We start from the raw sequence: 26157 nt of genomic DNA, 5'->3' as shown, positions 1-26157 counted from the left end.
GACTCAGGCCTTTTTTCAATTACATGTTTATCTGATGCAGGGAATGTCGATCTCAATTTGGGTTTTCATAAGTTTTGGTATTTTATTGATACATTTTTTTGGGGGGGGAAACCTTAGGGATGTCACACTTTTGGCCAAGGCAAGAGCCTATGGGCATACAGACAATATTATTCCTATATAGTTTCCATTTTACATGCAACACAATACATGTAAGTCATTATAATTGACAACAGCAACATAAATATGACTTTATTTTTCATTTCCAGAGAAGTTATGACAAACACTAATTATTTTTATTTTTAATCTCTACCATAATGTTATTTATGGTTAATACAGTTCAAGACATGTGGAGAGGAGAAACGTAATCACTTCTACATGTTATTCTAACTGAAAGTAAGAGTTTCCTTTGACAAAGACACATTTTTGTTCTGTTTGTTAAACTTGTTCCTCATGGTTCAACTCACTGAAGTAATGACACACTGGCTGACGTTACGGTGTGAATTACGATGAAAGTAAATGGCACTAATATGGTTCCCCGCTGCACTAAGCTTGGTATTTCTCTCAGTAGAATAACTTTCAGACACTCGCCTTTCATCGTCAGATTTTTAAAAGCATCATAACCAAAGATCCAAGGCTGGTGTCAATGATTTGTTTTCTTTACCGTTATCACGGCATTTGAATATTACTTGGCCACACACCTCCTAAAAGGGGTGCCATGGCAGCCAGCGTATCAAACTCTTTATCAACTCGACTAATATTTGCGGTGCTGAGTTTGTTCGATTCGTAACCAGACCACCCAGAGAGCTTCTACCCTGTTGCCCACCTTGGCTATCATACCATGTTAATTAACTATCTATACTTGCATGGGATTTAGGCCCAACCTCCTGTGTGGTATCAACAATAGGTTCCCTATCCAATAAACTGTAAGCATGGTGGGCCTTGGGCCACGCCCGAACACTGTGCCAAAATGGGATATTATTATAGCTCTGCCAACAAAGGTGTTGGAGAAACGAACAAGATGCACCTTCCAAAAGTAGTCACTTAGGGCCCAGGCCCTCAATCAAAATGCATTCTGTGTTTACGCTCTAGTCAATGAGGGGTGAAGCCATAAATCTAGGCTCTGGGCACTGTTCTTTCGGGCCGGTTGCTCTCAGTTTCCTTCGCAATGGTCTCACATGGGAGTCATTGGAAGTGATCGAGTTTCTCATATAAAAGCAAGACTCTGTACTCTTCTACCCTCTTGTATTGCTAAAGGGCTTATTCTGCCCAAGAGCTACCCAGCAAAGGTTCCCGTTGAACAATAAATGACTGAGGGCCTTAATTGCTGTCACTTTAGTGTAGCTGCATGGTGTGTATTTATGTCACTGGAGGAGCGAACAGACATTAGTTACACGGTTTTAGTTTTCATTGAATTATCTTGAGTTATGATATGCCAGACTTTAAATAATTTTACAAACTAAGCACGAGATGGTTCATAGGAGTTGATATATAATAGGTAAAGCACTGTGTGTGGTAACTTCATTAACAGAGAGACAGCGAGACAGAGCCTGTGTGCCTCTACATACTGTGTCTGCCCAGCTCTCACACATCACACCGAATGTCGATCTAATGTTCGTCCGCAGATCGATCAGCGCACTCTGTTTAATTTTTCACTCGGTTCGCAAATTACGTTCAGAGGTGTTAAGTACTCTCGGCCAGCAAATGCTATTGAGCCCTAAGGCTTGTAAAAGTTCTCGAGAACATAAGTAAGAAGCTTGACTCAATCCTCACTAGATTCCAAAAAAAAAAAAAAAAAAACACAGATGTAGACTCCATTCCTAGAATCTTCTAGAAATAAAAACTGGAACCACGTCATATATATTCCACAACCTGCGTTAAAAACATCACATATAAAGTAACAGGAGAGATGTGTACAGTTTGGCCATCAAGTTGGCAGCAGCGAAGAGGGAGAGAATCAAGCAGTTACGAGCATGAGTCAAAAACATGAAGACCAGCCTGGAGAAAAGTAGACATTGAGATGATGAAGGAGGCACAGAGAGTTCTCGGTTTTCCATGTCGGTAGTGTTGGCAGTTGGTACAATCAAAGGAGTCAAGAGACGTTCAGAGCCTCACATGTCTCGGATGCACACGTTCAGAATTAGATGCCTAGAGGTCCACACTGATGCATTTTTCACAGCTTTTTGACACGTTGTTTTGACATAATATTTAAGGCATCAGTCTCCTGCCATTAAATAATGGACATAATATTGAATTAATAATTTACAGTAAATCCTAACATTTTTTTTTTAAACTAGGAAACTAGACTTGCAAGATCTCAACAGAAATAAAGTTGGTTACTCTAGGCTCTGCAGTAGCTATAGACCCAAACACTCATTGTGCATATTGAGGGTTTTGAGTGGCATTTCAACTTTGGCTTAACTAACTACTCAAAGCTGCAGTGAATCCATTAACGAATTCCTGCTAGTTTGTTGACCCTAATTCAGCTACGTCTGAGAAATCCTCCGTGGCCTCTGACACACACACACACACACACACACACACACACACACACACACACACACACACACACACACACACACACACACACACACACACACACACACACACACACACACACACAGCCTCGGAAATCCTCTGTGGCCTCTGACACACACACACACACACACACCACACACCACACACACAGCCTCGGAAATCCTCTGTGGCCTCTGACACACACACACACACACACACACAGCCTCGGAAATCCTCTGTGGTCTCTGACTCAGAACCAGAGGTCTTCATTAGCTCTCCAAGTAAAGCAAATCATATTTAATAAAAAGCCAGAGTAAAAGGGTTCACCTGGGAGTAAGATGGATTATTCATTTTGGTCCTTATTAAAATCTGCTACGGTTCTGAAAATCGGGGGTAAAAGACGAGCAGTAGTCTTTTGATAGTGGAGCTTCGCACACATATCGGGGAGCACTGCGGCATAAATATAAATGAATAAATGTAATTGATGAATAAATGTCATTGAATTCAAATGTTAATTGAATTAAATATGATTATCTAAAATCAACACGGTGATAAAATGCATCAGTAGACTTAAATCTATCACAGGGAAGTCCACCGTGAGGCTGAGTTATGGTGCTGAAAGAATCAACTCTTGTCCACATGAAAAAAGGGATGGATTTGAGTAACAGAGGTTAAATCCCCAACAATTAGACAGCCTCATAGAGATGGGGAGGGTATATAGTATGGGGGTTAATGATACACAGCCTCTCGTGATGGATGTTTGTTTGCATTCCGAATCGACATTCCCGAAGTGTTCATGTCAGTTGGGAACACTGCAATAATGGGATGGATGGATGTTTGGGTTAGGTTCCATGACTTGTTATTAGGACTTTTTTTCGTGCAGAAGAATGAATCATGCTGGATGTGGTGTTTGGATAAATCGGACGGTTTACTCTTAATCTCTCTCTCTTTCTGTCAAATCTTTTAGAAATGTAACTTTATAGCATGTTTTGCAGTTATGTGAAAATATGACATTGAACAGACACAAGCAAATAATCACAAACAATACAGGAAATAGACACTTATTCCACATTCATACTGTAGTGTTGATGTCAGGTGTGGATAAATGAAGAAAACAACATAACAGTTGAAATACATCGACTTAGGCATCCCTCCTCCTGTGAATAGTGTCTATGGCTTGTCTATGGCTTGTCTATGGCTTGTCTATGGGTTGAGCTGCACAGATGCACTTTTTTTCTCAGACAGACAAGACAGCCTCTCTGTCAAACTGATTGATTTGTTTGTTTATTTACTTCCTCCATGAATAATGTGGGAAAACATGGGGTGTAATATTTCCCTTTAGTCCGCCCTTGGAAGGAAGCGCTCTATAGGGTGTGTCTGTGTGTGTATGTGGGTGTGAATGCGGGGCACGTTCACAGTGTTACCGGGGCCTTGTTTGAACAGAACTTTAGCTCCCTGCTATCAGCTATAGGAGGTTTGAAAACGTCATCTTTCTTTTTGCCCTCTTCTCTCCCGAGGTGAAGGTCAAAAACGTCAGGAAACTGAGGCGTCCTTTCCACCCTCCCACTGCCTGATGAACCCTGATGAGCACACGTGGTGTAGAAGTGCGCGCCCCCCCCCCCCCCCCTCCTGTCGCCTCCTACCCATCCCAGAATCCCTCTCACTCATCTGACCTGCGCCTCGCCCGGGGATCACTTCACACCTCTCCTGTTTGTTTTGCTTGCCCTGTCATCCCCCCCCATCCCTCGCCCCAAATGAAGCCAAATAACTCTGTGTCGGTGAGGAGACCCCCCCCAAACCCCTACCTCACCACAGACTCCCACTGACCCATCTCCACTGACAGAGCTGGATGGGGGTAAGACAGGCCAGGAATGTATGGATCCCTGTGTTTTTCAAATTATCCTGATTCTGCTCTTAACTTTTCCATTGAAGATGTCCCTCCCACATAGCTTAGTGGTTAATTATTCACCAGTCAACATGACTAGCTGGGTTATTAAATAAATATCACAATATGATGTTTTCAGATGAGGAGAATTTCTAAATGTACTCAATTTATGACATAAAGTGTAACTTTGGATAACAGTTGTGTATCATAGAGCTACATGTCACTATAGCGACAAGAGAGACCCAGAGTTAACAGTCAGACCGGGACAGAAGCCCTCACCAGACCCCTTGTACCTTTGCAGGCTTTCCTGTGAGAGATGGTTTTGGACAGGTCTCTGTAGTAACCCTCCTTGCAGTAGTGACAGTGGCGTCCAGCCGTGTTGTGGCGACAGTTGAGACAGACTCCTCCGCTCTTCCTCCCAGACAGCTTGTACAGCTCCATGTTGAAACGGCATCGCCTGGCATGCAGGTTACAGTTACAGGCTGCGGAGACAGAAAGGAAGGGAGAATCAAGGGATGAACAAAGGGGAACAAAATATATATATACATTCTTCAATTGAATTACAAACTCTATAGATTACTGCAGTGTATCTACACCACTTCTGGATGCCTACACCCGCTTATCAGTCTGGTGCCTGACAACCGATAAAGCGTTGTGAATAATTACAGTATTCTCTATGTGTATGTTTACCAGATATACAAATCCTACTTGACACCTGGGCCTCAGCAGATCAGCCCCCCCCCCCCCCAAGGTAAAATACTGTGAGAGTTAACTTCCCTGATAATGAGGTCAAGCACTGAGCTGAGTCGAGTTGTTTTCGCTCTCTCTTGTTCTCTCTCTATCTATTTCTCTCTTCCTCTCTCTCTCTCACTCTGCCCTCCCCTCTCTCTCAAGGTTATTCTCTCCTCCTAGAAGACTCTACCAGACATGGTTTCAGTACAGTATTATCATTCCACACCAAATCCCCGGTCGTGTTTGCTGCTGGTTTACTAATGAATAAAGTTGCTACGGCCAAGTTTAATTAGCCAGCTGATGTTTATTCATGACTCGTCGTTTGGCTTAACTTCATTAAACCCCCCGTCTGACTACACACACACACACACACACACGTCCCGTCCGGGTCTCCCTTCCTCGTCAATGATTTACCACAGGACACAATAGTTCCACTACAATGTACAGCACCAAATACTGCATCACAATGCCAATGCCACAGGAGGGGGGAGGGAGGGAACATGTGGATAGGGCTCCACCCTGACACATCTGCATCTTTTCAGTTCACTCCCTCCCGAAACACACACACTCAAGTAGGCTACTTCCTGTTACCATGTGCACTTGCACCAGTTAAAACAACGATCCATTGAAGGGCTGTGGTGTTTTAGTCCAGACACTGTAATTAGCTCCTTCACACAAGTTATGTTAGAGACTGGAGAGGAGTCTCAGGGGGTCCACACACAGCTCAGTCCCTTATCTGTAGGGTCTGGTTTCCCAGCTCTCTACCGGACACCAGGGGTCCTTAATTAGGGCTGTCCTCTTTTGCTTGTTTTCTTCCCGCTCTGGGACTGTTGATTTTTAGTTGCCTGGGCTCACACTGGGCTTTAGCCCCCTCACCTCTCACTGCCTTAGAGGCATCACGGTGGAAAACTACCCATCTGCCTTGGGGGCATCGCATAGGAAACCTATTCTTCCCTTAACCCTCTTGCCTGGAGGCCCGGAGGTTTAGGGATTGCTGGCAGAGAGAGTTAAGGAACGGACACACCGGTAGCGTTTACCAGCAGAGAGTACTTAGCACCTCTGAACAGAGTGGCAGCCGTAATTTGCCATCCGATTCTACATGTAGAATCGCGCAAACACGTCGGCAGTCACCCGAACGAACCGCGAATGAACGGCAGATGGACACTCGGTGTGGTGTGTCCGCTCCCTCAGGCTGCCGGATCACTGCTCAGACTGCTCCAGGCAGCTCTATAGTTACACTACCCAGACTCCTTCACTTCCTGTCTAATGGTGGGAGCAGGGATTACAACAACTGGGCAATATACATTCTCTCCATCTTTACAAGAACAGAGATATGCTACAGGGCGTGTTGGCTATCATACAGTATGCAACTGGGATGCAAAGGTGTAATACGCTTCAAGCTACAGTAACTGGTTCCAATTGCGACCAATAGGAAAGAGCAAAACACACTTTATCTAAGCTTCTGGTTCTTAGAACCTTAGAAAGTGATAGACCTGCATCACAATAGCCCGTACAGAGTCAGACCTCTTGTCTTCAGTCATCCTCCTGGGCTTGAGAGGGGTTCCAGCAATGCATTGCACCGTGCTCTCAATGCACTGAGAAAGAAATGCCACATGACATTTAAACCGAGCAACATACGAATATCAAAGTGTTTGAGTACAAACTGCTTTAACGATTACATCATTCTGCTAGTTTCCTTCTCTGCTAGACTTAATGAAAAACAATTGAAGATAAAAGCTGACGTGCCGCTTGCTTGTCTGGTATTGGCTTATCGCGTTTCCTGCAATGTTGTGATGTCATTCAGGCTTCATTCAACCCTTATCCATTCATCCAGGTGGAGTCCCCCCTTTCATGACTTCAACCAAATAATCATCTTGCTTTGTCTTGGTGGTAACTATGGCGATACAGCCGCTTGCCATTGAATACCTGTTATACTTGTGGGTTTTTTCTATATTTCCGAGCTCTGAAGACAAGGCCCATGTTGTTTTAACACCTGCATTGACCTGGGACATTCTCTGTGCTGAGGTTTCACAGCCACAGCTCTTCCTGACAGGCCTCATCTGAAGTTGAGACACCTTCACAGTCGCAGAGGAACTAGAGGAGGCTGGAGAGCAACCCCCGCTGGTGCTGTTAAACACACACACCGTGCAAACGTACGCAAACACACACTTCTACGGTGGGATTCCTGTGATGAGACCCCAGCCAAATGAGAGAAAGAGAACAATTGTGTTTTCCGCTACTTTCAACACAGACGCACACAAACAGAAATAAGCTAGTCACACCTGCTCCGTGGGCCAGGCAGGATTCAGGGTGACTGCCCTTCAATAGAGAAACACACAAAAGCTGCAGGCACCTCGCTCCTGCCAGACCTTTCAGCACACACACCTACCTATACGACCATGAGACTCCAATGCACCTCAACACACACACATGGGAATGCCTGGCACGTACTGTGTGTTTTGAAGTGCTTTCTCTCTCCCTCATTTACCAACTGTACAGCCCCTCATTGTAAAAGTTGTTCTTAACTGACTTGCCTAGTTAAATAAAGGTGAAATAAATGAATAAAATACTAATGTTGTCTTCGGGGCATGAGAACACATGATCTACTATTACGAAAGCAAGGTGATAACTGAAAATATTCAACGAAGAGACATGACACAATTATTTGTAGTGCAATTACTACTTGTTTTGTTTCATATAAATGGAACATACTGTACATTTAATGTAAGATTGAATCTGGAAGTAAAAAATTACACCGGGAACCAAAAGTGTGGTAATTTTCAAACCCCATGGGGCTATCAACTCTAACCCTTCAGGTTGGGTTACCGCGGCAACCCACCACTAGTTAATGACCCACAGGTAGTAAAATGTGTTAACTGATCCCTTTAAGCACATATAATTGAGTTCGCTGGATCAAGCTAAGCTGAGTCCTCCTAATGACACTCACACCTACTGTAAAGAGGACCATTAATCCCTCAAATACATTTCTTTAAAATAAAAATTAATTTAAAAAAAAAATGCTTAAAAAGTCATTTGAATTACAACGCCTAAGAAAAAATATCAGAAAGTAAAATACTGTGGTATTTGCGGGCAATATAAAATGAGGCCTAGATCTATCAGTTGTTTCTGTTTCTCGCACATCCTGAGAAACACCCCACATTGGACCACCAGAAAGAGTTGGATCTAAAGAGAGTGTGTTTGTGTGTGTGTGTTGCAAAATTGGCAGATGTTCGCTCCGAACGGTCCCCAGGCTCTCGGACTGACCCCATTGCTATCACTAACACACAGCCCCGCTTCCTCATTTTCCTAATTAACCAAAAAGTTTGACCCTGGGAGTCAAGCTCAAGTTGAGATATGTTCCACTCGACAACTGTTGGTCTAGTTTCATATAGAGATGGATTTGTTCAGGAAATTGACTGCTATGAAGAACTTTGTTACTGAATACATTTATATACGTCTAAACTTAATTGGAGCCATATAAAACCTTCATTAGAGCCTGACCACCCACTCTGCAAGACATTTTCAAAAATGTTCATCTCACTGTCCATCCGTTGTAACATTCAGGGGTCACAGACTGACCTGAGTCCTGTCATCGATATTCCACAAACACCACGAATTCCATCTCCCAGTCGCCTCAACCCTTCACTATCCCCCTAAACCAGACGCAATAGCAACACTAGAGTGTCAGAGCAGGAGTAGGGAGCAGGGGTAGGGAGCAGTAGTAGGGAGCAGGGGTAGGGAGCAGTAGTAGGGAGCAGGAGTAGGGAGCAGGCATAGGGAGCAGGGGTAGGGAGCAGGAGTAGGGAGCAGGGGTAAGGAGCAGGGGTAGGGAGCAGGAGTAGGGGTAGGGAGCAGGAGCAGGGGTAGGGAGCAGGAGCAGGGGTAGGGAGCAGGAGCAAGGGTAGGGAGCAGGAGTAGGGAGCAGGAGTACAGGAGTAGGGAGCAGGAGTACAGGAGTAGGGAGCAGGGGTAGGGAGCAGGAGCAGGGGTAGGGAGCAGGAGTAGGGAGCAGGAGTACAGGAGTAGGGAGCAGGAGTAGGGAGCAGGGAGCAGGGGTAGGGAGCAGGGGTAGGGAGCAGGGGTAGGGAGCACGGGTAGGGAGCAGGAGTAGGGAGCAGGGGTAGGGAGCAAGAGTAGGGAGCAGGGGTAGGGAGCAAGGGTAGGGAGCAGGAGTAGGGGTATCGAGCAGGGGTAGGGAGCAGGAGCAAGGGTAGGGAGCAGGAGTAGGGAGCAGGAGTACAGGAGTAGGGAGCAGGAGTAGGGAGCAGGAGTACAGGAGTAGGGAGCAGGAGTAGGGAGCAGGGGTAGGGAGCAGGGGTAGGGAGCATGGGTAGGGAGCAGGAGTAGGGAGCAGGGGTAGGGAGCAAGGGTAGGGAGCAGGAGTAGGGGTAGGGAGCAGGAGCAGGGGTAGGGAGCAGGAGTAGGAAGCAGGGAGCAGGGGTAGGGAGCAGGGGTAGGGAGCAGGAGTAGGGAGCAGGGGTAGGGAGTACGGAGCAGGGGTAGGGAGCAGGAGCAGGGGTAGGGAGCAGGAGTACAGGAGTAGGGAGCAGGAGTAGGGAGCAGGGAGCAGGGGTAGAGAAAATGGAGCAGGAGTAGGGGGTAGGGAGCAGGGGTAGGGAGCAGGAAGCAGGGGTAGGGAGCAGGAAGCAGGGGTAAAGAGCAGGGGTAAGGAGCAGGAAGCAGGGGTAGGGAGCAGGGGTAAAGAGCAGGGGTAGGGAGCAGGGGTAAGGAGCAGGGGTAGGGAGCAGGAAGCAGGGGTAGGGAGCAGGAAGCAGGGGTAGGGAGCAGGGGTAAAGAGCAGGGGTAGGGAGCAGGGGTAGGGAGCAGGAGTAGGGAGCAGGGAACAGGAGTAGGGAGCAGGGAACAGGAGTAGGGAGCAGGAGTAGGAGTAAAGAGCAGGGGTAGGGAGCAGGGAACAGGAGTAGGGAGCAGGAGTAAAGAGCAGGAGTAGGGAGCAGGGGTAAAGAGCAGCAGGGGTAGGGAGCAGGGGTAGGGAACAGGAGTAGGGAGCAGGAGTAGGGAGCAGGAGTAAAGAGCAGGAGTAGGGAGCAGGGGTAAAGAGCAGGGGTAGGGAGCAGGAGTAGGGAGCAGGAGTAGGGAGCAGGGAACAGGAGTAGGGAGCAGGGGTAGGGAGCAGGGGTAGGGAGCAGGAGTAAAGAGCAGGAGTAGGGAGCAGGGGTAAAGAGCAGGGGTAGGGAGCAGGGGTAGGTGGCAGGAGTAGGGAGCAGGAACAGGAGTAGGGAGCAGGAGTAAAGAGCAGGGGTAGGGAGCAGGAGTAGGGAGCAGGGAACAGGAGTAGGGAGCAGGGGTAGGGAGCAGGAGTAGGGAGCAGGGGTAAAGAGCAGGGGTAGGGAGCAGGGGTAGGGAGCAGGAGTAGGGAGCAGGGAGCAGGGGTAGGGAGCAGGGGTAGGGAGCAGGGGTAGGGAGCAGGGAACAGGAGTAGGGAGCAGGGGTAGGGAGCAGGGGTAAAGAGCAGGGGTAGGGAGCAGGGGTAGGGAGCAGTAGTAGGGAGCAGGAGTAGGGAGCAGGCATAGGGAGCAGGGGTAGGGAGCAGGAGTAGGGAGCAGGGGTAGGGAGTACGGAGCAGGGGTAGGGAGCAGGAGCAGGGGTAGGGAGCAGGAGTACAGGAGTAGGGAGCAGGAGTAGGGAGCAGGGAGCAGGGGTAGAGAAAATGGAGCAGGAGTAGGGGGTAGGGAGCAGGGGTAGGGAGCAGGAAGCAGGGGTAGGGAGCAGGAAGCAGGGGTAAAGAGCAGGGGTAAGGAGCAGGAAGCAGGGGTAGGGAGCAGGGGTAAAGAGCAGGGGTAGGGAGCAGGGGTAAGGAGCAGGGGTAGGGAGCAGGAAGCAGGGGTAGGGAGCAGGAAGCAGGGGTAGGGAGCAGGGGTAAAGAGCAGGGGTAGGGAGCAGGGGTAGGGAGCAGGAGTAGGGAGCAGGGAACAGGAGTAGGGAGCAGGGAACAGGAGTAGGGAGCAGGAGTAGGAGTAAAGAGCAGGGGTAGGGAGCAGGGAACAGGAGTAGGGAGCAGGAGTAAAGAGCAGGAGTAGGGAGCAGGGGTAAAGAGCAGGGGTAGGGAGCAGGGGTAGGGAACAGGAGTAGGGAGCAGGAGTAGGGAGCAGGAGTAAAGAGCAGGAGTAGGGAGCAGGGGTAAAGAGCAGGGGTAGGGAGCAGGAGTAGGGAGCAGGAGTAGGGAGCAGGGAACAGGAGTAGGGAGCAGGGGTAGGGAGCAGGGGTAGGGAGCAGGAAAGAGAGCAGGAGTAGGGAGCAGGGGTAAAGAGCAGGGGTAGGGAGCAGGGGTAGGGGGCAGGAGTAGGGAGCAGGGAACAGGAGTAGGGAGCAGGAGTAAAGAGCAGGGGTAGGGAGCAGGAGTAGGGAGCAGGAACAGGAGTAGGGAGCAGGGGTAGGGAGCAGGAGTAGGGAGCAGGGGTAAAGAGCAGGGGTAGGGAGCAGGGGTAGGGAGCAGGAGTAGGGAGCAGGGAGCAGGGGTAGGGAGCAGGGGTAGGGAGCAGGGGTAGGGAGCAGGGAACAGGAGTAGGGAGCAGGGGTAGGGAGCAGGGGTAAAGAGCAGGGGTAGGGAGCAGGGGTAGGGAGCAGGGTAGGGAGCAGGAGTAGGGAGCAGGCATAGGGAGCAGGGGTAGGGAGCAGGAGTAGGGAGCAGGGGTAAGGAGCAGGGGTAGGGAGCAGGAGTAGGGGTAGGGAGCAGGAGCAGGGGTAGGGAGCAGGAGCAGGGGTAGGGAGCAGGAGCAAGGGTAGGGAGCAGGAGTAGGGAGCAGGAGTACAGGAGTAGGGAGCAGGAGTACAGGAGTAGGGAGCAGGGGTAGGGAGCAGGGGTAGGGAGCAGGAGCAGGGGTAGGGAGCAGGAGTAGGGAGCAGGAGTACAGGAGTAGGGAGCAGGAGTAGGGAGCAGGGAGCAGGGGTAGGGAGCAGGGGTAGGGAGCAGGGGTAGGGAGCACGGGTAGGGAGCAGGAGTAGGGAGCAGGGGAAGGGAGCAAGAGTAGGGAGCAGGGGTAGGGAGCAAGGGTAGGGAGCAGGAGTAGGGGTATCGAGCAGGGGTAGGGAGCAGGAGCAAGGGTAGGGAGCAGGAGTAGGGAGCAGGAGTACAGGAGTAGGGAGCAGGAGTAGGGAGCAGGAGTACAGGAGTAGGGAGCAGGAGTAGGGAGCAGGGGTAGGGGAGCAGGGGTAGGGAGCATGGGTAGGGAGCAGGAGTAGGGAGCAGGGGTAGGGAGCAAGGGTAGGGAGCAGGAGTAGGGGTAGGGAGCAGGAGCAGGGGTAGGGAGCAGGAGTAGGAAGCAGGGAGCAGGGGTAGGGAGCAGGGGTAGGGAGCAGGGGTAGGGAGCAGGAGTAGGGAGCAGGGGTAGGGAGTACGGAGCAGGGGTAGGGAGCAGGAGCAGGGTAGGGAGCAGGAGTACAGGAGTAGGGAGCAGGAGTAGGGAGCAGGGAGCAGGGGTAGAGAAAATGGAGCAGGAGTAGGGGGTAGGGAGCAGGGGTAGGGAGCAGGAAGCAGGGGTAGGGAGCAGGAAGCAGGGGTAAAGAGCAGGGGTAAGGAGCAGGAAGCAGGGGTAGGGAGCAGGGGTAAAGAGCAGGGGTAGGGAGCAGGGGTAAGGAGCAGGGGTAGGGAGCAGGAAGCAGGGGTAGGGAGCAGGAAGCAGGGGTAGGGAGCAGGGGTAAAGAGCAGGGGTAGGGAGCAGGGGTAGGGAGCAGGAGTAGGGAGCAGGAGTAGGGAGCAGGGAACAGGAGTAGGGAGCAGGAGTAGGAGTAAAGAGCAGGGGTAGGGAGCAGGGAACAGGAGTAGGGAGCAGGAGTAAAGAGCAGGAGTAGGGAGCAGGGGTAAAGAGCAGGGGTAGGGAGCAGGGGTAGGGAGCAGGGGTAGGGAACAGGAGTAGGGAGCAGGAGTAGGGAGCAGGAGTAAAGAGCAGGAGTAGGGAGCAGGGGTAAAGAGCAGGGGTAGGGAGCAGGAGTAGGGAGCAGGAGTAGGGAGCAGGGAACAGGAGTAGGGAGCAGGGGTAGGGAGCAGGGGTAGGGAGCAGGAGTAAAGAGCAGGAGTAGGGAGCAGGGGTAAAGAGCAGGGGTAGGGAGCAGGGGTAGGGGGCAGGAGTAGGGAGCAGGGAACAGGAGTAGGGAGCAGGAGTAAAGAGCAGGGGTAGGGAGCAGGAGTAGGGAGCAGGGAACAGGAGTAGGGAGCAGGGGTAGGGAGCAGGAGTAAAGAGCAGGGGTAGGGAGCAGGGGTAGGGAGCAGGAGTAGGGAGCAGGGAGCAGGGGTAGGGAGCAGGGGTAGGGAGCAGGGGTAGGGAGCAGGGAACAGGAGTAGGGAGCAGGGGTAGGGAGCAGGGGTAAAGAGCAGGGGTAGGGAGCAGGGGTAAAGAGCAGGAGTAGGGAGCAGGGATAGGGAGCAGGGATAAAGAGCAGGGGTAGGGAGCAGGAGTAGGGAGCAGGGAACAGGAGTAGGGAGTAGGGAGCAGGGAACAGGAGTAGGGAGCAGGGGTAGGGAGCAGTGGTAAAGAGCAGGGGTAGGGAGCAGGAGTAGGGAGCAGGGGTAGGGAGCAGGGGTAGGGAGCAGGAGTAGGGAGCAGGGGTAGGGAGCAGGGGTAGGGAGCAGGAGTAGGGAGCAGGGAACAGGGAACAGGAGTAGGGAGCAGGAGTAGGGAGCAAGGGTAGGGAGCAGGGGTATGGGGTAGGGAGCAGGGGTAGGGAGCAGGAGTAGGGAGTAGGGAGCAGGAGTAGAGAAAAGGGAGTAGGGAGTAGGGAGCAGGGGTAGAGAGCAGGAGTAGGGAGCAGGGGTAGGGAGCAGGCGTAGGGAGCAGGGAGTAGGGGTAGGGAGCAAGGGGTAGGGAGCAGGAGTAGGGAGCAGGGAGCAGGGGTAGGGAGCAAGGGGTAGGGAGCAGGGTAGGGAGCAAGGGGTAGGGAGCAGGAGTAGGGAGCAAGGGGTAGGGAGCAGGAGTAGGGAGCGGGGATAGGGAGCAGGGGTAGGGAGCAGGGATAGGGAGCAGGGGTAGGGAGCAGGATTAGGGAGCAGGGGTAGGGAGCAGGGGTAGGGAGCAGGCATAGGGAGCAGGGGTAGGGAGCAGGAGGCTCTTGCTATTCTGCCCCTAGGTTTAAAACAAACAGGCGGGGAAGCCCTGACACGCACAGTTTACTTTTAATCCTACGGGCGCCCCTGAAAGTAATCAGATTAGACCCAGAAAGCCCCTGAAGACAAAATGAGAAAATATTGTGTGTCTCTACTTCGGCGATTGTTTTGGTTTTCGAGCGGTTTCGGCGGCGAAGGGGAGAAGGGGAGAAGGGAGGTGTGTGTGTTTATGTTGTCCATGTGTGGAGGGGTTGATGAATTCTGCTTGTTACATCAGCAGCAGAATGGCCCGGTATTACAGCACATTACAGACATTTTTAGAATGCAAGGCATGACGCAACACTGAGCACCAAATGTGTCTCAAAATGACATCGTATGACTTTTAACCAGAGCCCCTCTGGTCACAAAGAAGTGCACTATTAGGGTCAACAGTTCAATGCCCTCTACCCCGCTAACCTATAGACAGCATGCTTAGGACTGGTCTATATCTGGAGACTGAAGGAAACATTACATTAGACACGCACCAGCAGTAGTTGAGAGGGAGTTGTGCTCCATACAGCCGAAAGTAAGAAGATCACCCCGCTCCCCACCTCTTTCAGGAATACCTAGGATAGGATGAAGTAATCTCTCACACCCCCCCCCTCCTTAAAAGATTTAGATGCACTACTGTTCCACTGGATGTCATAAGGTGAATGCACCAATTTGTAAGTCGCTCTGGATAAGAGCGTCTGCTAAATGACTTAAATGTTAAATGTAAATCACATAATTGACGTACAGCCAGGAGATCCCACCTCAGACTAGATTCATGCTAGAGATCTAATACACTTTAATCCACTCTACAAGTGGGTATAAAAGTCTGATTGGAAAAAACGGACACATATGACTGCACTCTATGGTACACCTTCAGCCGTGCCAGACCAACACGCACGCACGCACACACACTCTAATGTACACACACGCGAACGCGCGCGCACACACACACACACACACACACACACACACTACTGCTTTAGATTCCTTGCACAATTTAAAGCCTTACGTAGGGGGTATAATGATATCGTCTGTGATTTTTAAATCTTTCCCATCTTTCTCATACTTCAGCCGTAAGGCCTTGCGTTATAGTTAAAGTGCACCAGTCACAAACAATCATTTTGATTCACACATCCGCAGCTGGCAGCAGCCTCTTAGGCTACTGGCAGACAGCCAGATTCACTCAATGTTGACACTTTCCTTGGCTACGATTTTTTTTATTTTTAAATGTGGTGTTTATGACAGTTAGCTAGGCCCACTTCCCACAGCTCTTGTAGCCAGGACAATATTGAATATATCAGGACTGAGGACCACACCGATGCTGTAGTATGTGTATAATTCACATGTCCTGGAATTCCGCCTCTCCCTCATAAAGAAATAATAGTTTCTCCGCGAACAAAATGACTGTTTTTTTGCTTAACAACCCGACAGCATCTCACTTTCTCAAAGCCCATAAAAACAGCTGGAACACTCAAACACACACACACACACACAAAGCATCAACTGATCTGAGAGAGAGGGGGGGGGGATATTTACGCTGGCTCTGTAGCTATGTCGTATGTATCACACTCACTCAGATATCAACTAATAAATCGGACGCATTAAACCTCATGACAACAATTACATCAATTGCTTCATGTTACCGCAGTGGTTTATTCGTGGTGTGTTATTTTTCCTTTTACATTGGAACAATATAGTTTTTGTTGTCTGGTTTATTTGTTGATTTAGACACTGCCATGGTAAAAGCTGGGCATTAGGTCATTCCGGAGCTGGGAATTCCCAAATAAATCGAATGTATTCAGAGAGTTTAATGGGTGACGTCACACTTATAGGCCTGACAATGTATGTTTTGAGACGGTCCCTTTGGAACAAGTTATAGCATCAAGTCAATATGATCAGATGGTCCTGACAACTTCAAATGATGCATAATATACAGATGAAAGAGCAGTCTGGTGTTGTTTAGTACACATCTAATAACTGCCAGTCAATTCAACAACAACTAAAATGTAATAGCTGACATTCTGTTTTACCTTCGATCGAATGAGGGAGCTTTATTGAATCAGATTAAATCCTCTATTCAAATCATATCCACTTTAGCCAACATCCGCATTAACGGTGGTTTTGGCGGTGTTGGAGGTGGAACTGTGTTAGCGCTGTATACATAAAGCGGACATTGCCATTGGCTGCACGGAGTCGCGTTAGGACAAATCCCATGCAGCCTTGTTTACAAGTTCGAACACTGGAATGTGAGATGTAATCTACACCTCGATTAGGCTGACAGAAATCCTCATTATTTCGTTGAATTCGTTTAAATTTGATCTTTATTATTTCTACAACTACATTTTGTTGTTCTGAACTTCTACGCGAGCGGATCGGTTTTAGTGGCTTCCTGACAGTGATCAAGAGCAGCTGCTCACCAATTTGACAGCTCCAACGTAGTTACAACTCCGACAGAGTGGAAAAAGCATCTACTTTCTTTTCCCCCGATAGAAATAACATCATTCTCCATGCACTGTCAATTATACATTGATAAGAGCTAAGTAAATGAGTAATCAGCTTGGTGAAGGGGATTGTAATTACACATAGCAATAGTTTTAGATGATTTTTGGGAGACATGTAGCCTATTTGAGTCATTATGGACCACACAGGATAAAGCTGGAGCCTGGAGCACGGTTCACAACGACTGGACCCTTGTCATTACAGTTCCATGATTAGTAAGGATTAGGGTAGATTTATGGGACTATTGTTGAACCCTTATTGAAAAAAATGGTCAACCTTCCTGTATTTCACAGATTGAACTTGAATATGACAACTTTCAGGATGAATCAAACCACAGTATTTTTGATTCATCAATATATTGATATATATATATATATATATATATACATACTTTCCCAACCCTAAAAGGTGTCTAAATAATCTACAAAATCTGAGTATTTTTAAATCTACCATTGTTTTGGGTTTTATGCATTAAAAGATCTGGTATGATGGCGCATTGATACGTTATACAGTTTAAAGTCATTATTTATGTGCTTAAAGTAACTGCCCAGTGTTTTCAGGATTCCATTAAATATTACCTGTAATTACTTACAATATGAGTTCAATTGTTTTCCTTCCCAAAAAATTGTAATTAGGTATGTTAAAAAGCCTATTTTCTGTGTTGGAATGGTGTGGGCGTACCTCAATGACAAAATGTTGTGGGCATACCTCAATGACAAAATGTTGTGGGCATACCTCAATGACAAAATGGTGTGGACGTACCTCCATGACAAAATGTTGTGGGCGTACCTCAATGACAAAATGTTGTGGGCGTACCTCAATGACAAAATGGTGTGGGCGTACCTCAATGACAAAATGGTGTGGGCGTACCTCAATGACAAAATGGTGTGGGCGATGGTGTGGGCGTACCTCAATGACAAAATGGTGTGGGCGTACCTCAATGACAAAATGGTGTGGGCGTACCTCAATGACAAAATGTTGTGGGCGTACCTCAATGACAAAATGGTGTGGGCGTACCTCAATGACAAAATGGTGTGGGCGTACCTCAATGACAAAATGGTGTGGGCGTACCTCAATGACAAAATGGTGTGGGCGTACCTCAATGACAAAATGGTGTGTTCAAAATATCCCTCAAGAGAGGCATAATAAGTAAATGTCAAACTCTGTAGAATTGCAGGAAATGCATTTTAAAATGTTTTAAAAAATACATCTGACACCACAATTTCGCCCTTGGTGTAGGAAAGGCGTGTGTAGGAAAGATGTGCCTAGGAAAGGCGTATATTTCCTAAGTCGGAATCGGGCCCTTAGTGAACAGTGTCAACATAAAATAGAAATATGAAATCACAGGCCAAGTGTCAAACCGTGCCCCTGTATTTAAAAGCTGTACACCCCTTACATATACTGCTGGTGCGGTTAGGGAGACGCATTCCTTTTAAGTCGTCCATTCAATTAATGTCTCTCTCATTAAAGAAAACTCCAGCTATTCTCCTATTCCTTCTTCCTTTTGTTCTCCTCTCCAGTCCAGACGGTTTCAATATCATCCGACGTGCGTCAAACATTTGTAATATTTTGCACAAAGCCAGCTGTTATTTTGGACGGGAAGGGAAGGGAACACAACGTCTTGGGTTGGAGCCACGGAGATAATGATGATTCATTTTTACAAGTTACCGGAATGTTCCAGGATTGCTTTGATGGTTTGACGGAAATCTAAACTTTTTTAATTGGAAAAAGAAAAAAGGTCTGATGTGAAACTACAGTATCACCTTGGCGTGACACAAACAAATAAAAGATTAGAGAGAGAAAGCGTACCAGGAAGGAACGTATTAAGATGACGGTTCTTTGATCATCTTAACCAGAGTGGACAAGGCCCCACAATAACAAACTCTGATTTCAGATCAGTTTCCAGGTGGGGAATGAAGGGAATGGAGTCAGCGATATGCTACTAATGAAACACACATTTAACATAGCGGCGGCCTTCGTTTGTCTGAATTCATGGCCGGAAGAGAAGGATTTATGTCATTCCCGTTCAGACAAACACCTGTATCTGTATCGATGTGTAAGAACGTAAACGCTCCGTATTTAATTCGAGACAACTGTCTGTATTGTCAAACAGGACCCCGTCGACTCCATGGTCACTCTCTCTACAGAGGTTACAGTGGAGGCTCAGTCAAAACAAACAAATGCGCTTTGCACAAGTTGTTCCATTCTTCCATGTGTGACACAATGTGAAATCATGTCCCCGCAATGTTATTCCATATTTTCATGAAATATTCATTGAGAGCCATCTGATTGAAAAAGGTGTACCTGTTGTTCCTTTAATTGGCAATCATCAGCACAAGATAGTCATGGCAAGTTTGTAACAGTTTCCCCTTCAGGCCTGTTTCAGGTCCATCCTCCAAGTGTATTCTAGAGTTGTAGATCTTTCTAGGGTTGTAGATCTTTGTAGAGTTGTAGATCTTTGTAAGGTTGTAGATCTATGTGACTTCCATACTTTATATCAACCTCAAGGAAACTACTTAAGCCCACAAATTTAAACCAGAAGCATAAAAGAGGATCAGGGAGCGTAGGAGGAAAGGGAGAGGCATGGGCCTGATTTCTGGAGGTGTGAGGCAGAGGAAGAGGGGGTCAGTTTGTGGGTGTGGAGGGGTCAGTCTGCCAGAGAGGCAGCGCAGGACCTCCCTGAAACTTCCCAGGGATGGAGAGGACAGAGAAGGAGAGGACAGAGGGAGAGGACAGAGAGGGAGAGGACAGAGGGAGAGAGGACAGAGAGGGAGAGGACAGAGAGGGAGAGGACAGAGGGAGAGGACAGAGAGGGAGAGGACAGAGGATGGAGAGAGGGGTGCTGACAGCCTGCTGAGATTCTATCAGGCAAATTTAATTCCATTATCACTGCTAATTAGCAGTATCTCTCTCTCGCTCTCTCTCTCTCTCAAGAATGGCATGTCTCACATGCACACATTTTAATGACTCGTCTCTGGCACATAAAATATTATTTTTATCAGTCTGTTGCTTGTTAAATCTCAGGCTCCACTTAATTAAAGAGATGTGGGTTGTGTGCAAAAGGCCCCCCCTTTTCCTATTTAGTGCACTACTTTTTACCAAGGACCATAGGGCTCTGGTCAAAAGTAGTACACTATATAGGGAACAGGGTGCCATTAGGGACGTAGCCTTGTGCAATTGAGTTTCGGGCTGTATATTCATCAGTGTTTTAAACCTCCTGTGGTTGTGATGAAATATGTACTGGTCTAGCTGTGGGACTGAAATCTGAATTGAACTGTTTTCAAATGGGCAGGATTTTTTACGAACCAAAACAGGCTTTTTCCCAAAAAGTGTCACCTTTTTTTATATCAGTCAAGCTGTTATGGGTTTGTGTCTAATTTCAGAATTTAACTCCGGCAGCCGCTGGCTTTGGATGTTTCTTACACATTTGCATTCTCATATCGTTAATTTTCCTCCTTCAAATTAGTCAATTCCCCTCGCAGACAGACGGGAATAGCCTGAGCTCCTGTGTTTCTGTTCTGTTCTGTTCTGTCAGTTGGCTAATAAAACATATTCCGCCGCAATTAAGAGCTGTGAGAAAGCAGGGTGCTCTGCTGCGGGGGGAATCCTAATGAAGCCGGGGTTCTAAGGCTAAGGTTAATGCTAAGCAGAGAGGATTTGGGACTGGAGGAGAATGAACATTAACTGCAGAGCAGGATTCTCCATCTCAGCATTCCCTCTGTTTCAATCAGGTGGAATGTCTAGTCTAGGGGATTGCCTATGGGTCCAAAATGAAGACTATCCATCCTTTCAATTTGACAGTTGTACTGCAAACAATGTTCTTTCTGAAGACTGAGGGCCCATGGTGACCGTAGAGTACAGTTTGAAATATCTAATGGTACTATACTGTATACTGTCCTGTCGCTCTGGGTAGAAGTTACAGAGGTGAAATCTTCCTTTGGTCAGTGTTCAGGGGTAACTTTATCCCACGGGTGAACTGTGTGCTCCAGGATGTAAACAACTATTCCCATGTGTGTCCTCTCCACCCTTTATGACTCTTACCAGTCCCTATATGTTCCTCATGGGTCACACTTCCACCACCATTTCATCGTCAGCAACCTGCAGTAGCAGAAATCACTCACCCTAAGCAGCCCAGATAAGGAAGCCTCCATGGGGGCAGATAGTCCCACAGCATGGGGACTAATCAGGCCTGTTGATCTTGCCACACTCAGGGGCCAACAACAAAAGGGCCCCAATGGCCTCCTCTTTCCCCGCATTAGCGCCCATTTAACGTCCGGCCTGCCCTCTCGTTAGGGAGCCCTGGTGTGGCCCCGGGCCCCTACACACCCTCCAGGCCCCCGGGGCCACTCTGGCACTTCCACCTCACGCTGGGCTAGTTTGTAAAGGGGCCGGCTTCTGATCTGAGGTGCATCAATTTGCTGAGTAAGCAAGGCTTCTATTGTCTGGTTGTGTGTGGAGAGAGATTTTGTGTGTGTGTGTGTGTGTGTACAGTATCTGTGAGTGTTAGTGTTTCTGTATCTATTCTCAATCGTGTGTGTTTGGATGAGTAATTGCTAAATAAAGCCGCCGTTGCCTGGAAAAGATCTTCCCTCCACTTCTTCAGTAAAACAACGACATACCAACACACAGGGAACACTAAAGGCTTGAGGCTGTTGATCCTGATGGTGCGTTGTGTGTGAACTAAGCTCTGAAAATGCCATGGGGGCAATCTGACGTGGACAGGCCCCATTCAGGCCGTGGCAGTGAAAGCCCTTTAGGGGTGAATAAAGAATACAATAGGGGCTGTCAGGCCTCCCATAGACCCTCACCAAACAATACCCACAAAGACCCAGCCGTCTTAATAGCGCGAGGGACTGATACCCATTGGGGACGCAGTGCTGGACTGGAGGAGCATCCATCCACTTGCACTGTCAGTCACAACTCCGACAACTGTGTCAAGGGTGGGATCCGATTAGGTTCCTGTAGCTAAGAACTCCCATGAGTGAATTTGATTGGTAGACAGCATGAGGACACAGTGCTGGAGCATCCACTGACACTGTCACTATCGCCCTCCGACAACTCTCCCACTGGTGTCAGCGGTGGGATCCGCAAAGCCTGGTTTAACCAGACTGAGCGCTGTATTCACCATGAGTTAAACCGGGATATTGTGGCCAAAAACTCCACGAGTAACCAGGCTAGTGGTTGGTTACTGTAGCCGAGAGCTCCACAAATAAATGAATCTGATTGGTCAATGGCACAGGGAAGTGTGTTGAACACAATACAGATTGAGAATGTCTGGATTTATAGCTTTCGGTGAGGGCAAACCAAAATCTCTGCTTTCACTTATGTAGCGGTTGGGTTTTATTTTATTGAACGGTAAGAGAGGGGAGCATTGGGGACTAGAAATGGGTTTTATTTTATTGAACGGTAAGAGAGAGGAGCATTGGGGACTAGAAATGGGTTTTATTTTATTGAACGGTAAGAGAGAGGAGCATTGGGGACTAGAAATGGGTTTTATTTTATTGAACGGTAAGAGAGAGGAGCATTGGGGACTAGAAATGGGTTTTATTTTATTGAACGGTAAGAGAGAGGAGCATTGGGGACTAGAAATGGGTTTTATTTTATTAAACGGTAAGAGAGGGGAGCATTGGGGACTAGAAATGGGTTTTATTTAACTGTTGGCGCATTGGAGCAGTTTTTCCTTTTTCACAGTCAAATTCCAGACCGAATCGTTGTGCTGAGCTTCGTGCTTCCTTTTGCCAGACCAAAGCTCATCCGATGGGTACTGTGGTAAATCTTTGGATAAATCCTGCCCTCTATCTGATCCTGATCAAACTGAACCAAGACCTCATCACATCGACGGGAAGTCGGGAACCAAACTGTGTAAAACAATTGCTCAACCCTTCGCAGCCCCGGCGCAAGTCCCGGCGTCAACACGACCTTCAAAAGCAATGATAATACTGTTCCACTCTGTTTTCCACAGTTGGACAACCAGCCGTACTACTTAACTGTGTGTCTTCTCCACCTTGCTCAGCACTGGACATCAACAAACGGCTCTTGGACTACACTGACCCAACACTGACCCAACACTGATCAGAAAGATGTGAGACGGATCTCTGTAAACAACGTCTCCCTCCCATCTCCCTTCTCTTGTCAAATATCACCTGCAGTCTATTTGGGCTGCGTTGCTTTGGTTTCTATGAGACCGATTCAAAAAGGGATTTTCTGATCTCACATATTTTGACAGGCTCTTCTCCCCTTGCCTGAGGGCCTGGCTGAGAAGGCCAAGTTGTCGACTAAGACACTGAGACGGCGGGCGTACGGCACTATGCTAACTAAACCAACACTTATCATAACTGCGGTTTACACTAATCCGGCAGAGTCTGCAATTAAGGCGGGCCTACACACACACACACACGGCCTGCGTCTCCAAATGAAGTTATTAACCTGTCATATTAGTCACAAAACAGAGGTGACAGGCAGTTTCTGTTACAGAGATGACTGGCTGGATTTTGAGGGAAAAGATCACATAAAACAGTGTTTGAAGATGAATGGGGTTAGTGTTAGCAAGGCCCTTCAGGCAGGGAAAGGTAGGGTACGTTTCCTGTCTTGTCTCCTCTGATGCTGACGGGAAGAGACAGACATGAGGGGATATCCCCTCTAACACCATCTCTGTGACACGTTATTTTTTGTTCATATGTTGAAAGACGGCGGAGAGGGGTTTGTCGTTCGCTAAGGCTGGCTCTTCGCATATTGGACTTTTGGGAGAGAAAAAAAAAATCCTCGTCAGCAGACGAACCATGGATGAGAGACGGCTAGTAATGTCTTTTTGGTTGGCTAATTGGGCTATGCTTGGTTTTATGGGGTCGTAAAACGCACTTGTTGTGTGAGTCACTCTGGTTTGGAGTGTTATGCAAAATCACTAACAAGTGATGCAAATACTGTAGGTTAGTAACAGAATGTCCCCAAAGTCTTCACTCTCTTTCACCTATAGTCACTGTATAACTATAGGACTGTTCAGTTTAATCAAGTAAAGCAACCCCTTCCAATGGCCTCCTTGGGAGTTTTCAGATCCATTAATCAGAACACACAGCATGTCAAATAATTGCCTTGTTTCTCACTATCTGGCCCAGAGTGATGTCACGTATATCGTAAATCCTGGCTTGAATGTACGATTAATTGACAATGAGGGACTTCTTTAGCGATCAGGGACCTAGAACAAGCATCCACGATAATATCATTACTGTATGATCACAGCCAAGAGGAAGTGAATGGGGGATGAATGAATGAATGAATACACTCTTAGAAATAAAATATCTAGGGTATCTAGAACCTAAAAAGGGGTTTTCGGCTGGCCCCATAGGAACCCTTTGAAAAGCCCTTTTTGGTTCCGGGTAGAAGCCTATTGGGTTCCATGTAGAATCTTCTCCCCAGTGGGTTCTACATGGAACCAAAAAGGGTTCGACCTGGAACCAAAAAGGGTTCGACCTGGAACCAAAAATGGTTCTACCTGGAACCAAAAAGGGTTCTACCTGGAACCAAAAAGGGTTCTCCTATGGGGACAGCCGAATAACCCTTTTTTCTAAGAGTGTAGGAGTAAAGTAATATGGTAAAACCCTCTCTAGTCAATCGCTCTGCTCTATTCAATAAACCAGCTCCACTTCTCTCCTAGCCTCATTAGTGATTATAGCACTAGGGCCCATTGTCACCAGGTGCGTGAACTTGAACCTTTTCGCGCTACCCCCAACCACGACCCGCTGGGTCTTCTACCACCGCAGAAATGTGGCGTGACACTTCTCGGGGGACCGAGGAGAACCGGGGGCTTTCCTTCCCTGCCTGCTGCAGATGTCGTTAGCATGTGTTACCTCTCGACGATTTACCGCCGTCCGCGCTCTGGCCTTAACAAGTTTTCACGCTGCTTTATTAGAACGCAAGTCCACCGCAACTGATTTTTTAATTTTTTTTATTAAAAGGCATGAAAATGACTTTAGTTTGGGCAAAAGGGGAGGAGAGGAGAGGTGGTGGAGAAGAAGAAGAGAAGCGCCAGATAAAGAGGGGGAGTAAAGGAGGAGAGAAGGGGTGTAGAATCTAGATTCTCTGCTATAGGCTATGCTCTGCAGGCCGACTGCTTTCTCTCTCCCTGCAAACTAAACACTTGTCCTTTCCCTCTCCCACTGAGTAAGTTACCTCTCTTTCACAGAGCATTCAGGTCTGGGATATTTAACTTGCCTGATCTTTTCTAGCTCTTTTAACAATCAGTCAATTAGTGCAAAGAGTCTCGGGGGGCTGATCGCAGCACAGGGTGCAATGAAAGAACATGGTTAAACCAACTCAATGACCCTGGATGATGGCTGTGAGCAGAAGAGTCGCAGCTTGGTACTTATTTAAGGTATTTATTGTTGGCTGGCTCTCGATGGTAACCTAACTTGGGAAGCATTCAATGAACATAAATGTTTTTAGGAGGAAATTCGATTTAATTGAAATGACTTGTGCCAAAGTTCTCAACCCCCTGATTCAGCCGTTAAACAGCCTGTTTTTCCAGTCATTTGAATCACACGAATGCCTAAACTGTAGATTCCTAATTGAGTTAGGAACAACTACTTTCATAACAACAATATACTGATATTACATCAACATCCCTCTGTAAACTGGCCTACATGAGATTTGTCAAAAGATACATCTCCAGCCCTCTTTCTCACACACAGAAGCACACATACACAGAGACACCCCCCCCACACACACACACATCTCATGAGTTACAGGTTCTGTGTGTGTATAACTGTGCTCAGAGCGTCTGGACGCAGCCTCAGCCACAGTGTAAATAGAGAGAGACTGGGGCTGTCAGAGAGCTGCGGTCGGGGAGGCATTTGCACTGTCTCAGCTCAGATACTTTGTAAGATAAAAACCCAACCTGTAGCTACTAAACATTGAGCCTGTTCTGTGAGCCTGTTCTCCTGGGCCTCCGGGGCAGACTTCTTCATACGCATGCAGACTTCTTCGCTCATTGAAATGAGGGATGAGGGGGAGAAGGTTGCAGGAGGAGAGGAGCGTATTTGACTCCCTGCCACACATCTAGTGCAGTCTCTCCTATTGAGAAGAGGGACCTAGCAGGAAGCAGCGAAACCGTAAATTAGGAACCTGCGGCGCTCCTCAGCCTTCCCTTGGACACGTTTATTGTTCTTTTCTCCCCACCTCTCTCTCTCGTTCCTCTCTCGTTTGTAGAATGACAGCCACTCTCGCCCAAATTCCACAACGCCGCACATTTTTTCGGGTTTGTGTTTTTCGATTGTGTGTGTCTCTCCACAGTACGACTGTGTGTGTGGAGGAATTCACTTCCCGCCATGGCCCTTCTTTCTCCACCCCTGTTTGAAGCCTTCAAAGCCTCAGCGTGGCTTAGGATGGCTAATAGGGTGTGAAGCCAGCGCTTCTGCCCCGGCTCAGGAGTTGTTCTTGGACG

The 26157-nt window shown here is 48.0% G+C and overlaps 1 protein-coding gene across 1 annotated transcript in view; it reads right to left on the bottom strand.

The window, feature by feature from the left end:
* Window positions 1-26157, bottom strand: part of LOC115103708 (netrin-1) — a 99936-nt gene that overhangs the window by 36756 nt on the left and 37023 nt on the right. The window contains exon 3 of the mRNA XM_029624586.2: window positions 4693-4881. Within this exon, the coding sequence (XP_029480446.2) occupies window positions 4693-4881 (189 nt within the window). The remainder of the gene's footprint in view (window positions 1-4692; window positions 4882-26157) is intronic.

Source organism: Oncorhynchus nerka, linkage group LG21, assembly GCF_034236695.1.
Source record: "Oncorhynchus nerka isolate Pitt River linkage group LG21, Oner_Uvic_2.0, whole genome shotgun sequence".
NCBI classification, from domain to species: Eukaryota; Metazoa; Chordata; class Actinopteri; order Salmoniformes; family Salmonidae; genus Oncorhynchus; species Oncorhynchus nerka.
The sequence above is the reverse complement of the archived record's forward strand: the minus strand, read 5'-3'. Positions and strand labels throughout refer to the sequence as shown.